Source organism: Oncorhynchus gorbuscha, linkage group LG05 (genome assembly GCF_021184085.1).
Source record: "Oncorhynchus gorbuscha isolate QuinsamMale2020 ecotype Even-year linkage group LG05, OgorEven_v1.0, whole genome shotgun sequence".
Lineage (NCBI taxonomy): Eukaryota > Metazoa > Chordata > Actinopteri > Salmoniformes > Salmonidae > Oncorhynchus > Oncorhynchus gorbuscha.
In genome coordinates, this window is record NC_060177.1 from 69,751,649 (window position 1) to 69,768,816 (window position 17,168).

General features: G+C 42.7%; 1 protein-coding gene across 1 annotated transcript; it reads right to left on the bottom strand.

Moving 5' to 3' along the window:
• Nucleotides 1-334: 334 nt before the first annotated feature.
• Nucleotides 335-16,485, bottom strand: LOC124036423 (protein unc-45 homolog B-like). Its single transcript, XM_046350996.1, is given in 20 exon segments — nt 335-1,226; nt 1,590-1,745; nt 2,057-2,174; nt 2,799-2,914; nt 6,560-6,673; nt 7,178-7,244; nt 8,209-8,336; nt 8,573-8,713; nt 8,844-8,985; nt 12,761-12,855; nt 13,028-13,328; nt 13,575-13,746; nt 13,959-14,129; nt 14,335-14,500; nt 14,704-14,871; nt 15,019-15,108; nt 15,247-15,422; nt 15,595-15,631; nt 15,759-15,929; nt 16,421-16,485. Coding segments are annotated over 20 exon segments (2,802 nt in total). The 5' UTR covers nt 16,424-16,485; the 3' UTR covers nt 335-956.
• Nucleotides 16,486-17,168: the final 683 nt, after the last annotated feature.

Sequence of the window (17,168 nt, forward strand, 5' to 3'; positions counted from 1 at the left end):
GCCAGGCCGGTGTTGTGACAATCTTTTTTTGTGTCATTTAGAGGGAAAATGCGTGCATTTTAGCGTTTGAGTCACTTTTCAAAAGTTGCTAAAAAATTCCAAATACATTTTTAAAACTAGGTAAATTTGTTGTCAGGTGCTGTTTGAAAAGAATAGTTGCCAGTGTAGTCTGAAAAGTTGCTAAATCTAACAACAAAATTGCTAAATTGGCATCACTGGGAGAAATACTGTAGGTACGTGCACTACGATACCAATATTTTAGAAAGGAGGGGTTTGAGTGTCTGGTATTATATATTGACAACCCTAACAATCCATGCAAGAATCGAACAGCGTATTTTCCTAAAAATCCAATCTTTATCCTTAAGTGAAAAATTACATTAAACAAACACCTCTCATCAACACAAATACACTTTACTTAACTGACTGAAAACTCAGATAAATATATTTGTATGGTCTCTGAATTCAGGAGAGCAGACCCTGCTTTAATTGCTCAGGTTGATCGGTCCTATCGCCTTGCCTCCCTGTCCATAGGCCTACAACCTTACATCTCTGGACCTCGATCTGTGGGATGAATCTCATCAGTCCATAAGAAAGTTACTGTAATTAGCTCTCAAGTTGTAGTTTTCTTTTTTTTTTTTAAAAGGTACGATCTGCAAGTTCAATGTCCTGTGACAAGTGTTAACCTGACACTTTGAGGGGACTGAGGGCAGTGAGGCGGTATGGGCATCTGCAGGTGTACCCGCCAAATAAGAGGGGGAACATGAGCACTCATTGGACTAGAATGGAATTGGCATACAGGTTCTTATTTCTGTATGTGTGTTATTTGTTTCTGGTTGATTGGGTTTGTATTTCCTCTCATTGCCACAAGAGACAAATAACTTGGTGTTGCGCCTTTGAGGGGGTAGGACCAATGCATGCCAGTCCCTGGTACTACAAAAAGGTTGAGGAACACTGGTTTAAGGGGTTGTGAAGGGCTTGATGAGCCCGAGGTCCATGGCCTTGACCAGGCAGGTGCGTGCCACATCGATTACAATCTGCCTCTTGGGGTTGTCCATTGCTTTGCCAATCACTGTCAGGATCTCCAGGATCTCGCTCTCCATCAGCTTCTTGGCCAGCTCGTTGTCGTCCGAGTTCAGCATGTTGTACACGATCACAAGGCCTCTGTGCTGAATCTGGGGCTGATCATGGAGAATGAGCCTCTGAAGGATCTCCATCCACTGCAGCGTCTGTGGAGAGAACCGAGAAAAGATTGATCAGTCAGTCAAATGATTACTTTACATTTGACAAGTGATGTGGAAGAGGCCTCATAATTATGACACATATTGATTAGGTAATATATATTTTGTTCAAAATATTAGGAACACCTGCTCTTTCCATGACAGACTGACAAGATGAATGCTATGATCCCTTATTGATGTCACTTGTTAAATCCACCTCAACACTAATTCGGTAATATAGAACTGTAATTAGTATCAAGATGATTCAGTGTTGTGCTTGTTTGGCACAGTTCAATTAAATTAGGAACTTTGCACAGGAACTGTCCTTGGGTCACCCCAAAGTGAGTGGTGAATGCAACCAGACAGACGTACCACCAGGGTCATCTTGGTGCACAGCTTCTTCTGGGCAGCGGTGAGCATGGCCAGGCCCCCGGCTGCTGCTCTCTGGAGCTTTTCATTGTCCTCAACACACATCAGCACCAGCAGCTTCAGTCTATCATTCCCATCCTCCAGGTACCGATCCTGCACCTGGAATACACACACACAATTTTTTTAATTTTTCCTTTATTTAACCAGGCAAGTCAGTTAAGAACACATTCTTATTTTCAATGACGGCCTGGGAACAGTGGGTTAACTGCCTGTTCAGGGGCAGAATGACAGAATTGTACCTTGTCAGCTCGGGGGTTTGAACTCGCAACCTTCCGGTTACTAGTCCAACGCTCTAACCACTAGGCTACGCTGCCACTAGGCTACAGTGATGACGTTACACTGGGTGACAAGTTTATCACACACACAATGTGATGACATTGTTCCCAAAGAGTGATGGGGTTCCCTCTTACCTCTTTGCACGTCACCAGGTTGCACATGCACTCTGTGGCTGCCTGTCTGATATGGTCATGGTCTTCAAACATGTACTGCTCAATCTCAGGGAGAGCCTTCTCTTTCAGGATCTTCACCCTAGTGCCACAGAGGATGGGAAGAAAGAGTTAATGAATCAGGCAACCATCTCATCTCCTCCACTCAAAATGGTTTGGCAGCAACAGTGAAAAAAATCTAAATATACTCTGGAAAGTCCCCAGAGCATATATTAGCCCATAGCTGTTTCCTGTTTAGTGCCATATGAATACACACACTTATCCTCTCACATCTCAATATTACCTTATATTGATTGTTGAATTGTGTAATTAATCCAAAATAGTCTCTGGTGTTTTGTTGGGTTATACACACATACATACATACATACATACATACATACATACATACATACATACATACATACATACATACATACATACATACATACATACATACATACATACATACATACATACATACATACATACATACATACATACATACATACATACATACATACATACATACATACATACATACATACATACATACATACATACATACATACATACATACATACATACATACATACATACATACATACATACATACATACATACATACATACATACATACATACATACATACATACATACATACATACATACTGTGGTGTGGTTGGTAAACTAACAGACCCTCACCTCAGTTTGTGGTTGGAAAACTAACAGACCCTCACCTCAGAGACCAGCCAAATTGGTGAGACTCAGAAGTGCCTCGTAGTTCTGCACCCCATCTCTTTCAGGGTGCAATAGGCTGACCAGAGGACGCACCACCTCATAGATCTGCCAGAGAGAGATGACAAGGCATTTTTTATTTAACCTTTATTTAACCAGGTAGGCTATTTGAGAACAAGTTCTCATTTACAACTGTGATCTGGCCAAGATAAAGCAAAGCAGTGTGACACAGACAACAACACAGAGTTACACCTGTAATAAACAATAAACAAGCCAATGACACAGTAGAAAAAAAGAAAGTCTATATAATAATATATGCCATTTATACAGTGTGTGCAAAAGGCATGAGGAGGTAGGCAATAAATAGGCCAAAGGAGCGAATAATTACAAATTAGCAGATTAACACTGGAGTGATAAATGAGCAGATAATATGCAAGTAGAGATACTGGTGTGCAAAAGAGCAGAAAAGTCAATAAAAACCATATGGGGATGAGGTAGGTAGATTGGGTGGGCTATTTACAGATGGACTATGTATAGCTGCAGCGATCGGTTAGCTGATGTTTAAAGTTGGTGAGGGAAATAAATCTCCAACTTCAGCGATTTTTGCAATTCGTTCCAGTCACTGGCAGCAGAGAACTGGAAGGAAAGGCGGCCAAACGAGGTGTTGGCTTTGGGGATGATCAGTGAGATATACCTGCTGGAACGTGTGCTACGGGTGGGTGTTGTTATCGTGACCAATGAACTGAGAAGGCGGAGCTTTACCTAGCATAGATTTATAGATGACCTGGAGCCAGGATCTCGGACGTTACGAAAGAGAGGTTGAACAGACTGGTAATTGGCGTTGCAACAATGGCGGCAGATAGTTTTAGAAAGAGAGGGTCCAGATTGTCTAGCCCAGCTGATTTGTACGGGTCCAGGTTTTGCAGCTCTTTCAGAACATCTGCCATCTGGATTTCTGTGAAGGAGAAGCTGGGAGGCTTGGGTGAGTAGCTGCAGGGGGGGGGCTGTTGGCCGGGGTTGGAGTAGCCAGGAGGAAGGCATGGCCAGCCATTGAGAAATGCTTATTGAAATCTTCGATTATCATGGATTTATTGGTGACCGTATTACCTAGCCTCAGTGCAGTGGGCAGCTGGGAGGAGGTGCTCTTGTTCTCCATGGACTTACAGTGTCCCAAAACTTTTGAGGATGCACATTTCTGCTTGAAAAAGCTGGCATTTGCTTTCCTGACTGACTGCGTGTATTCAAATCAAATCACATTTTTATTTGTCACATACACATGGTTAGCAGATGTTAATGCGAGTGTAGCGAAATGCTTGTGCTTCTAGTTCCGACAATGCAGTAATAACCAACGAGTAATCTAACTAACAATTCCAAAACTACTACCTTATACACACACAAGTGTAAAGGGATAAAGAATATGTACATAAAGAAATATGAAGGAGTCATGGTACAGAGCGGCGTAGGCAAGATGCAGTAGATGGTATCGAGTACAGTATATACATATGAGATGAGTATGTAAACAAAGTGGCATAGTTTAAAGTGGCTAGTGATACATGTATTACATAAAGACGCAGTAGATGATATAGAGTACAGTATATACAAATACATATGAGAAATAATGTAGGGTATGTAAACATTATTTTAAGGAGCATTGTTTAAAGTGGCTAGTGATATATTTTACATCAATTCCCATCATTAAAGTGGCTGGAGTTGAGTCAGTGTGTTGGCAGCAGCCACTCAATGTTAGTGGTGGCTGTTTAACAGTCTGATGGCCTTGAGATAGAAGCTGTTTTTCAGTCTCTCGGTCCCAGCTTTGATGCACCTGTACTGACCTCACCTTCTGGATGATAGCGGGGTGAACAGGCAGTCGCTCGGGTGGTTGTTGTCCTTGATGATCTTTATGGCCTTCCTGTGACATCGGGTGGTGTAGGTGTCCTGGAGGGCAGGTAGTTTGCCCCCGGTGATGCGTTGTGCAGACCTCACTAACCTCTGGAGAGCCTTACGGTTGTGGGCGGAGCAGTTGCCGTACCAGGCGGTGATACAGCCCGACAGGATGCTCTCGATTGTGCATCTGTAGAAGTTTGTGAGTGCTTTTGGTGACAAGCCAAATTTCTTCAGCCTCCTGAGTTTGAAGAGGCGCTGCTGAGCCTTCTTCATGATGCTGTCTGTGTGGGTGGACCAATTCAGTTTGTCTGTGATGTGTACGCCGAGGAACTTAAAACTTACTACCCTCTACACTACTGTTCCATCGATGTGGATAGGGGGGTGTTCCCTCTGCTGTTTCCTGAAGTCCACAATCAACTCCTTAGTTTTGTTGACGTTGAGTGTGAGGTTATTTTCCTGACACCACACTCCGAGGGCCCTCACCTCCTCCCTGTAGGCCGTCTCGTCGTTGTTGGTAATCAAGCCTACCACTGTTGTGTCGTCCGCAAACTTGATGATTGAGTTGGAGGCGTGCGTGGCCACGCAGTCGTGGGTGAACAGGGAGTACAGGAGAGGGCTCAGTTTTACTCACCTCGGCTGCAGTGAAGGAGAGTACAAATTTTTTGGTTGCGGGCCATGTCAGTGGCACTGTATTGTCCTCAAAGCGGGCAAAAAAGTTATTTAGTCTGCCTGGGAGCAAGACATCCTGGTCCGTGACTGGGCTGGTTTTCTTTTTGTAATCCGTGATTGACTGTAGACCCTGCCACATACCTCTTGTACCTGAGCCGTTGAATTGCGATTCTACTTTGTCTCTATACTGACGCTTAGCTTGTTTGATTGCCTTACGGAGGGAATAGCTACACTGTTTGTATTCGGTCATGTTTCCGGTCACCTTGCCCTAATTAAAAGCAGTGGTTCGGGATTTCAGTTTCACGCGAATGCTGCCATCAATCCACGGTTTCTGGTTTGGGAATGTTTTAACCGTTGCTACGGGAACGACATCTTCAACGCACGTTCTAATGAACTCGCTCACCGAATCAGCGTATTCGTCAATGTTGTTGTTTGACGCAATACAAAACATATCCCTGAACAGTTGCATATCGCGGGGACTATTCGATGCAAATGCAGTCCGCCACAGGATGTTTTTGTGCTGGTCGAGGGCAGTCAGGTCTGGAGTGAACCAAGGGCTATATCTGTTCTTAGTTCTGCATTTTATGAACGGGGCATGCTTATCTAAGATGGCGAGGAAATTACTTTTAAAGAATGACCAGGCATCCTCGACTGACGGGATGAGGTCAATATCCTTCCAGGATACCCGGGCCAGGTCGATTAGAAAGGCCGGCTCGCAGAAGTGTTTTAGGGAGCGTTTGACAGTAATGAGGAGTGGTCGTTTGACCGCGGACCCATAGCGGATACAGGCAATGAGGCAGTGATCGCTGAGATCCTGATTGAAAACAGCGGAGGTGTATTTGGAGGGCAAGTTGGTCAGGATAATGTCTATGGGGGTGCCCATGTTTACAGATTTAGGGTTGTACCTGGTGGGTTCCTTGATGATTTGTGTGAGATTGAGGGCATCTAGCTTAGATTGTAAGACTGCCGGGGTGTTACGCATATCCCAGTTTAGGTCACCTAACAGAACAAACTCTAAAGCTAGGCATGATGAGGGAGGGAGGGTAAAAGAGAGGAACCCGAAAGAGAGTGACATAGTAAGAAAGGATATGAAGGACAGAGAAAGAAGAATAAAGTTGAGTTGAAAAAGTATGAGTTTTACTGAATGCAAGACAACTAAAATACATACACGTAACAGGAAGTGGTCAGACAGGTTCTTACCCTCTCTCCAGGGAATGCGATCTCTGGGTTGGAGACAGCAGCGATCTTGGCCAGGGCATGTGCGGCCCTTATTTTCCCTATAGCTGATCCCTCCAGAGCCAGTGGGATCAGAGCCTGGTGATCACACAGTAAGAGATCAGAGGTTCAGACACAGACCCACACACACTTCAACTTTTACTGTGACATTACAACATACTCTAGCCCAGGGGTAGGCAACCCTGTTCCTGAATGCTGCAGGTATTGCAGGATATTGTCCCAACTAGGCACCATGCCAGACCAACTGAGCTCATTTATTAGTTCAGTGATTGACTAAATTCAACACACCTGGTCTTCCAGCTTGGTTAAATCAAAAACATGAAGTGCCTGCTGCACTCCAGGACTGCCTACCCCTGCTCTAGCCTGCATTCCCTATGGTTGGCCAGACACTACTTGACTGATCCATGCTCAAACCACTGTTTAGTTTTAACTATGACATCTCATAGTTGTTTTGAAAATATAACATTTTCTCTATAAGAGTCAGAAAACTACTGGTTAAATAAAGGTAATAAATCAAATGTAAATTTAGACTGTGTTATAGATTATACTAGAATGTAAAATATTGTTATGTCTGTCACTCACCTTGCCCCCTCCATGGGCGCAAATAGTGCCACGGTCTTTGGGATCATCTGCCAAGGCAAGGAACACCCTGCAAATCAAAGCAAATACCAATTATTTCAATCTCATTTGTTCTGCAGTATTGCTAATTGCATGTACAGACTGGATAAATATGAGTATTTTATTAGGATCCCCATTATCTGTTGCTGAAGCTGCAGCTACTCTTCCTGGGGTGCACACAAAACATGACATAATACAGAACATTAATAGACAAGAACAGCTCAAGGACGGAACTACACACATTTAAAATAAGAACAATAGAACCAAAAAAGGTCCTGCTGACACAACACAGAGAAACAGAGAGACCCATTGCTCTAGGCCTACATACAAATACATGAATTATTACATTTCCAATCTCATATATTCCATTCACATTCAGTTGCATCTATCAGTTACATGCATACATACATCAGTACATATGCATATACACTGAGTATACAAAACATAAAGAATACCAGCTTTTTCCATGACATAGACTGACCAGGTGAATCCAGGTGAAAGCTATGATCCCTTATTGATGTTACTTATTAAATCCACTTCAATCAGTGTAGATGAAGGAGAGGAGACGGGTTAAAGAACGATTTTTAAGCCTTGAGACAATTGAGACATGGATTGTGTATGTGTGCCATCCGGAGGGAGAATGGGCAAGACAAATGATTTAAGTGCCTTGAACTGGGTATGGTAGTAGGTGCCAGGCGCACCAGTTTGTGTCAAGAACTGCAACGCTGCTGGGTTTTTCACGCTCAACAGTTTCCTGTGTGTATCAAGAATGGTCCACCACCCAAAGGACATCCAGCCAACTTGACACAACTGTGGGAAGCATTGGAGTGAACATGGGCCAGCATCCCTGTGAAACGCTTTGAGGTTATTCTGAGGGCAAAAGTAGATGCAACTCAATATTAGGAAGTTGTTCCTAATGTTTGGTATACTCAGTTTATAAGAATGTCTGTGACATAGCTAAATGCTCGAGCCTAGTACAGTTCCAGGTTGCTCACCTTGCCAGCATCTCTTTGGTCTGGTCAGTCAGGAGAACGTTGTCAGCTTTCACCATGACAGTGAGAGCTGAGATGACCCCTCCCTTTAGCATCCTCTTCACTCTCTTCTGGATGAAATCTTTCTTGTCCTAAGGGCAGAGAAGTGTGTGTATTGTCAGCTCCTACCTCAGATAATATACAGTACCTAGGGCCTCACAATAAAAAATAACTTTTCTTACAGTAGAGAGCAGCATAGTCACATTTATATATACTTTATGCTAGTTAAGTTAACAGTGCTTATTCTGTCCTGACATAAGGATGACTTGTTGTACAGTTCTGCCCACCAGACAGACAGAGGGAGGCCTGTGTCTTTCTCTTATCTTACCTTGGGGTGCTGCTCAGGGACGTGCTGCTTGGAGAACTTGGCCAGCTGAACCAGCTCAGGCATGATGTCTTTCTTCTCATAGCTGTTGGTGCAGTTGACCAGGGTACAGGCCACAGCATACAGGATGGTCTTATCTTTAGACTGTGTCACAGGGAAACAGGGAATAGTGAAGTTTAATCCTCTCCTCCAGGTCGCATATGTAATGCCACTATGCTCATGTTATGTGCTATGAGTGGTGTCTATCCTCTGTCTTCAATAATACAGTACCTACCTTGGCCAGGTCAAACATGGCTTTCATGGCAGGATCGTCCTCAACAAAGTCATCTTTTACATCAGCGTCTTGGGTTAAGTAGGCCAAACCTTCTATAGCCCACTTCCTGGTCCTTGTGTCCATGGCAGAGTTACACAACCACCTGACACACACAGGAAGAGTGTTACCAGGGAACAGGGCTAACAGGAAATGGTCCGCCATCTTGGTATTATGATCATGGGAAACTATTTCAAAATCACTCCGAGGGAATATAATGAACATAAGGTTACAGCTCTGTACCCAATCTATTACTCCTGATATTGTTAGTCCATAATACTTTTGAAAAAAGAGCCTGTGATGGACTGTCTATCTATTAATACTTCAATGAGCATTAACACCAAAAAGTTACACAACAGCTACAGTTGCAAGAAAAAGTATGTGAACCCTTTGGAATTACCTGGATTTCTACATAAATTGGTCATATAATTTGATCTGATCTTCATCTAAGTCACAACAATAGAGAAACACAGGGTGCTTAATAAATTAATAACACACATGTTATTGTATTTTGTTTGTCTATATTGAATACATAATTTAAACATTCACAGTGTAGGTTGGAAAAATTATGTGAACCCCTAGGCTAATGACTTCTCCAAAAGCTAATTGGAGTCAGGAGTCAGCTAACCTGGAGTCCAATCAATGAGACGAGATTGGAGATGGTTAGAGCTGCCCTGCCCTATAAAAAACACTCACAACAGTTTAGTTTGCTATTCAGAAGAAGCATTGCCTGATGTGAACCATGCCTCGAACAAAAGAGATCGCAGAAGACTTAATAAGATTAAGAATTGTTGACTTGCATAAAGCTGGAAAGGGTTACAAAACCCACTCTAAAAGCCTTGATGTTCATCAGTCCACAGTAAGACAAATGGTCTATAAATGGAAAACATTCAGCACTGTTGCTATTCTCCCTATGAGTGGCCGACCTGCAAAGATGACTGCCAGAGCACAGCGCAGAATGATCAATGAGGTTAAGAAGAATCCTAGAGTGTCAGTTAAAGATTTACAGAAATCTCTGGAATATGCTAACATCTCTGACGGGTCTACGATACGTAAAACACGATACAAGAATGGTGTTCATGGGAAGACACCACAGAAGAAGCCACTGCTGTCCAAAAAAACATTGCTGCACGTCTGAAGTTCGCAAAAGAGCACCTGTATGTTCCAGAACACTACTGGCAAAATATTCTGTCGACAGATTAAACTAAAGTTGAGTTGTTTGGAAGGAACACACAACACTATGTGTGGAGAGAAAAAGGCACAGCACACCAACATCAACCTCATCCCCACTGTAAAGTATGGTGGAGAGAGCATCATGGTTTGGGGCTGCTTTGCTGCCTCAGGGCCTTGACAGCTTGCTATCAATGACGGAAAAATAAATTGACAAGTTTATCAAGACATTTTGCAGGAGAATGTTAGGCTATCTGCCCGCCAATTGAAGCTCAACAGAAGTTGAGTGATGCAACAAGACGACAACCCAAAACACAGAAGTAAATCAACAACAGAATTGCTTCAACAGAAGAAAATTTGCAGTCTGGAGTAGAGGTCGACTGATTAATTGGGATGGCCGATTTCAAGTTTTCATACCAATCGGTATTTTTGGACACCGATTGGCCGATTTATGATTTAAATGTTTTTTAAAACACCTTTATTTAACTAGGCAAGTCGGTTAAAAACACATTCTTATTTTCAATGACGGCCTAGGAACAGTGGGTTAACTGCCTTGTTCAGGGGTAGAACGACAGATTTTTACCTGGTCAGCTCGGGGATTCGTTTTTGCAACCTTCTGGTTACTAGTCCAACGCTCTAACCACCTGCCTTAGCCTGCTCCTCGTGGAGTGCAATGTGACTACCTGTTACGCGAGGGCAGCAAGAAGCCAAGGTAAGTTGCTAGTTAGCATTAAATGTATCTTATAACAAACAATCAACCTTAACATAATCACTAGTTAACTACACATGGTTGATATTTCTAGCTTATCCTGCGTTGCATATAATCGATGCGGTGCCTGTTAATTTCTCATCTAATCACAGCCTACTTTGTCAAACGGGTGATGATTTAACAAGCTAATTTGTGAAAAAAGCACTGTCGTTGCACCAATGTACCTAACCATAAACATCAATGCCTTTCTTTAAAATCAATAGACAAGTATATATTTTTAAACCTGCATATTTAGTTAATATTGCCTGCTAACATGAATTTCTTATAACTAGGAAAATTGTGTCACTTCTCTTGCGTTCCGTGCAAGCAGTCAGGGTATATGCAGCAGTTTGGGCCGCCTGGCTCATTGCGAACTGTGTGAAGTACATTTATTCTTAACAAAGACCGTAATTAATTTGCCAGAATTGTACATAATTATGACATAACATTGAAGGTTGTACAATGTAACAGCAAAATTTAGACGTAGGGATGCCATCCGTTAGATAAAATACAGAACGGTTCCGTAATTCACTGAAAGAATAAACATTTTGTTTTCGAAATGATAGTTTCCGTATTCGACCATATTAATGACCAAAGGCTCTTATTTCTGTGTTATTATGTTATAATTAAGTCTATGATTTGATAGAGCAGTCTGACTGAGCGGTGGTAGGCAGCAGCAGGCTCGTAAGCATTCATTCAAACAGCACTTTTGTGCGTTTGCCAGCAGCTCGCTGTTTGACTTCAAGCCTATCAACTCTCGAGATTAGGCTGGTGTAACTGATGTGAAATGGCTAGCTAGTTAGCGGGTTGCACGCTAATAGTGTTTCAAACGTCACTCGCTCTGAGACTTGGAGTAGTTCCCCTTGCCCTGCAAGTGCCGCGGCTTTTGTGGAGCGATGGGTAACGATGCTTCGAGGGTGGCTGTTGATGTGTTCCTGGTTCGAGCCCAGGTAGGGGCGAGGAGAGGGATGGAAGCTATACCAATGCAATAGTCAAAGGTTAATGAAATACAAATGGTATAGAGAGATATAGTCCTATAATAACTGCAACCTAAAACTTCTTACCTGGGAATATTGAAGACTCACGTTAAACGGAACCACCAGCTTTCATATGTTCTCATGCTCTGAGCAAGGAACTTAAACATTAGCTTTTTTACATGGCACATATTGCACTTTTACTTTCTTCTCCAACACTTTATTTATTTGAGGCTAAATTTATTTTATTGATCTATTATATTAAGTTAAAATAAGTGTTCATTCAGTATTGTTGTAATTGTCATTATTACAAATACATTTTTAAAAACCGGACGATTTTAATCGGTATCGGCTTTTTTTGGTCTTCCAATAATCGGTTTCGGCTTTTTTTGGCCTTCCAATAATCGGGTTCGGTTTTTTTGGTCTTCCAATAATCGGGTTCGGCTTTTTTTGGGGTCTTCCAATAATTGGTATCGGCTTTTTATGGTCCTCCAATAATCGGTATCTGTTGAAAAATCATAATCGGTCGACCTCTAGTCTGGAGTAGCCCAGTCAGTCCTGAACTCAACCCGATTGAGATGCTGTGGCATGACCTCAAGACAGCGGTTCACACCAGACACCCTAAGAATATTGCTGAACTGAAACAGTTTATTTTTAAAGAGGAATGGTCCAAAATTCCTCCTGATCTTTGTGCAGGTCTGATCCACAACTACAGAAAACTTTTGGTTGAGGTTATTGCTGCCAAAGGAGGGTCAACCAGTTATTAATTCCAAGGGTTCACATACTTTTTCCACCCTACACTGTGAATGTTTACACAGTGTTAATAAAATACATAATTGTTTGTGTTATTAGTTTAAGCAGACTGTTTGTCTAATGTTGTGACTTAGATGACATTTTATGACCAGTTTATGCAGAAATCCAGGTAATTCCAAAGGGTTCATTTACTTTTTCTTGCCACTGTACATAATCAGAGCCACAAAACCACTTACTTCCTACACTGCTTGGCCAGTTTCTCAGTGGAGCCTTCAGCAAACTGCCTCATACTATAGTCATCTCCACCTGCTGAGCCTAGCTTACACAGACCCTGGGGAAAGGGACCCACACACACAATATTGAGTTCATGAACTTGTAAGGTTGGATAAATCTGAAGAGTCCCTGTAATGCTTTCAAACATGAACTATCAATGAACCCCTAAAAAATAAAAATGTCCATTCTATTCCATCTTTCCATAGTATGGAAATCTAAAGTTCGCTCACCACCAGCGCACGGATTTTGATCTTATCGTTCTTCGTCTTCTTGTAGATGTCTTTGAGCAGTGACACACCGTTGGTGATGATGAAGGAGGCGCGGCTCATCTTGGTCGAGGAGTGGATCAGTGCTTCCACTGCGACCATCTGGTCCACCTCACGCTCGGAGCCGCACAGTGCCACCATCATCTCCATGATGCCCTGGCGACCCACCAGCTGGTTGCCCACCTCAAAGGGGCCCTGCAGCAGGCCTGACAGAGCATTGATGGCATGGATGTTCCTGTCCATGTCGTTGGGGTCAAACTTGCCTCTGTGGAACGGGACATGGTCAGGTGGAGCGGGGTTAAGGAATAGATGAGGGAGGAGGTCAGGGATAAATGTTAGTCTGTTAATTTAGTACTTATCCCTACCACCAACTCTATGGTGCTGTTAAATACTTCCCCTGTTGTAACATTACTCATGATGTATGCATGCATCACATATCGCTTAATGTCTGTATGATGTTATTGTCATTAGATATGGTAAGTTGCTGTTATGTTACTAATTTGTAACTCACTTGATGTACTCGTCACAGACTTCCCTATAGTTGTCTCTCTCTGGGTCGCAGCGCAGGTCGTCCCAGAGCTTGTCGAGGAGCACGCTGGCGATGAGCTGAGTGTTCTCTGTCATGGGCAGCTGGTCTGGGAGGTCAGGTATCTGGCCACACACCTTCAAGATCTTCTTCAGACCTGGGGGGGGGTTTCACAAAGCAAGATGAATGGCAACTTTCCTACATTAAGTTGTTACTCTCAGTACTACATTTTTTTTTTCAATACAAACCATAAAATAATGTTTCTCAAGAACAAGACATAAACCCACAATTGACATAAACAGGGTATAACTATATCATAGGCCTACTTAGTGTCACAGATCATGGTCAAAGCTACAGTAACCCACTCACCGTGGTCGATCGTAAAGAGGCTCTTGGAGTGGTCAGGGTCTTTCTTGTCCTTGCGAGGCACGTTTCTGGTCAGTAGGTTCAGGGCCTGGTCTCTGCCATGTCCTGAAACCTTCTTACTGGCAACCATCTCCAGCAGGGCCATCAGGATGCTCTTCAAGTCCTTGCTTGCATCTGCAGGGGAGCATAAAGTGTCAGACCCGTTTTATAAAACACAAACAAGATTAGAATGACGAGACCTTCAAAATCAGCTTATATAGCTGATGATGCTATTCAGAGGCATTTCAAGTTTGGTAAAAAGCATTACATAAATGTATATACATTTAGGACTTTTGAGTGAAACTGCTTAGGAAATCAGGAATGTGAGTGGATGTCTCACCCAAAACCAGGGCTTCCTCCTTCCCATAAAACCTCCGGTCTCCGCCAGTGAGGGAGTCATTGATGCACTGGAACAGGTCACAGGTTGCCAAGGCAATGTCCTCATTGTCGACAGCCATGATGCTGCACAACTTGTCTATGCCCACCAGGTGGATAATGGCCATGGTCTGTTCAGAGACAAACATACAGGTCAACTGAGTGTCCAAAAGGGAACTATTGCTAGACATTACAATAGCAACTTTGAAAATGATCCATATCTGGCTGGAATGACCAGGAGTTGTGAGGATCAGAAGTACTTGAGGTTTGGCTCCCCGTTTATCCCCTTCTCACAGAACCTATAATGCACCTCTCTGTCTTCCCTGCCCCTCACCCGAGCTTTGTGTCCAGTGCACATTCCAGCGAAGGTGCGGATAGCGGCCAGGACCATCTCTACTTTTCCGGTCTCAAGCAAATCCAGTAGCAGAGGCACTCCATTGTTCTGGAAGATTCTCTCTGCGCCAGCTTCTTCTCTGGCCAGAACCACCAGGTTGTTAGCAGCCTACATGGGAAGAAAATATTATTCATTTTCCATTAAAGTTACACACATTGCATTTGATATCAGTCTTTAAAAATATTAAAGACCACAGCATCATGCTTATTACAGTTGAATCAATGGAACTGATCTCTACTATGGTGTCATACAAACCATTTCCTTCTTGTCCTTGTCCATCTCCTCATCAAGCAGAATGTCAAACATGTTCTGAACCCGTGAGTCTGTGGAGAAGGTTGTCTTCAGCTGTAGACAGAGAGCGAGAGAGAAGTATCAGATGTGTTTTTTATGTCTAGTTCATAAGTCAATAAAATATTATAATCACATAGTCATCTGTAAGTAAACCAATGGATTGTGTCTAAACTGTCCCAGAGGGTAGCAGACCTTGGCTTGGATCTCAGCCCCCAGCCTCCTGAGGGTCTCCAGGAAGGTCTTATTTTTGGGCTCGATGGTGGAACACCTCTGGACATCTTTAAAGGCCATGTCCAGCTTGCCCAGCTTCTCCAGAGCCTGGCAGCGCCGGAACAGGGCTTTGACGTCTGCTGCATCCACGTCAATGGCTGTCGGAGAGCAGAGAAGTATACAAGTGTCTGGGTTGAAGTGAAAATATCCCTGTGGCATGAGTATAATACATTATTTGTCATGTTATGTGACAGTGAGTGAGCAAAAACCATAACTGGCTGTGTTTTGATTCTTGTTTACGTACTAAACATTTGGTAGACTGTACCGTACCTTTGGAGGCATCGGAGGCTGCATTGGTGTAGCTTTCCTGAGAAGGAAAAAGAGTTCAAAAACATCAGAGGATCAGGAAATCACACCCAGGGATAATTATGAATAATTATAAAACTATTCAAATTTTGCTTGATGAAGGCTTGTGGTTTAGGTGAGGTGTTTACCTTTTTCAGAAAACAGGCTGATCTGTTCCTGTAGACAACGGCGAGAACCTTTTTGTCCGTGCACAACTTGATGGCTTTAGTGTAACACTCAATGGCCTTGTCGACCTCACCGGCTTGGAAATGCTTGTTCCCCTCATCTTTGAACTGGATTGGATCTGCCATCTCACCCATCTGGTAAGGAGAGGAGAAGTTGTAGCTCAAAATCCTAAATATCTTGGTTAGAATTCAGTTGGATTTTTTTACTTCAGGTTTCAGTGTCACTGGTACTTACAAAGTAAACAGCACATGTTTCTGGAATATTCCATTACTCTTCTAACACTATACATTGAACATGTACAGTGGCTATATATACTTAATAACACATTAATGAACTTTAGAACAGATTGCAGCCCATTCTAAATCTGGAAGAATAATAATGTTACCAAATATAACCCTGTTTCTGGTAGATTGTTTAACTTTACAACCACTTAAAGGAAACAAGTCAAGAACAATGCCAGCTAAAACATGATCATTTTGACAAGGTTTCCATTCATTGTGAATTAAACATATTAACAGCATGACTCAAACTTTAAGTCAGCATGAGCGATGTACCACATTTCCTAAAAATGACAAACAAATGACAGAAAATATAACATTCTATGAAAAACGGTTACTCTTCTTACCATTTTCACTATAATGTCTCCTTCTGACCCGAGTCCCCTTTAGCAAATGGCCCTGCACATGTAATCTCTAACTTGAAATGGCCTCCCCTCATGCCTTATTTGGGCATCATTCTGCACCCCAGTGGGGGCCTTACCACTGATATAACCATCCTAATGGACAGACAGCTTCCTGCCACTCCTGATAGACAATCACCATGCCCCTCTCCCCTGGCCTGAGAGCCTCTGGCAGGCAAGCATGTCACTCAAGACCTTGTACACTCAAGACATGTGTTCCTTAGAGCCATACGGTACCTTTAGGATTGTGTGATTGTGTCGTCTCCTTTCTTCTCTTCTCTTCCCTTGCTTGGGTTGTCTAGTGTTGAGCTTCACTGCCTGATTGTTGCGCTGTCAAATTTTTTTGTAGTAATGCAACTCCCCCTCCGTCACAATGTATATTTATACTGAATCTCAATGAGGTGGGCCAGAACCAAGGTGGATCCATTTTAAATAAGGGATGGGGGTCTACTCTCCACAGAACAGACACTTGCTGGGAGAACTCTACACTGAATTCCCACATTTAGCATTGGTTTGGGTTTGTTACAATGTCTCATTGCTTTTATGACAACATTCCAATGGAGAATCTTTAGAATAACTGCATAGTAGTTCCTCTTTTTGTTCTCTATTTGTACATAATGACATAGGTAACCCCATTGAATCATGGTCTGTTCCTGATATGGTCTATTTAAGGAATAGGTTCGATGACAGCTGA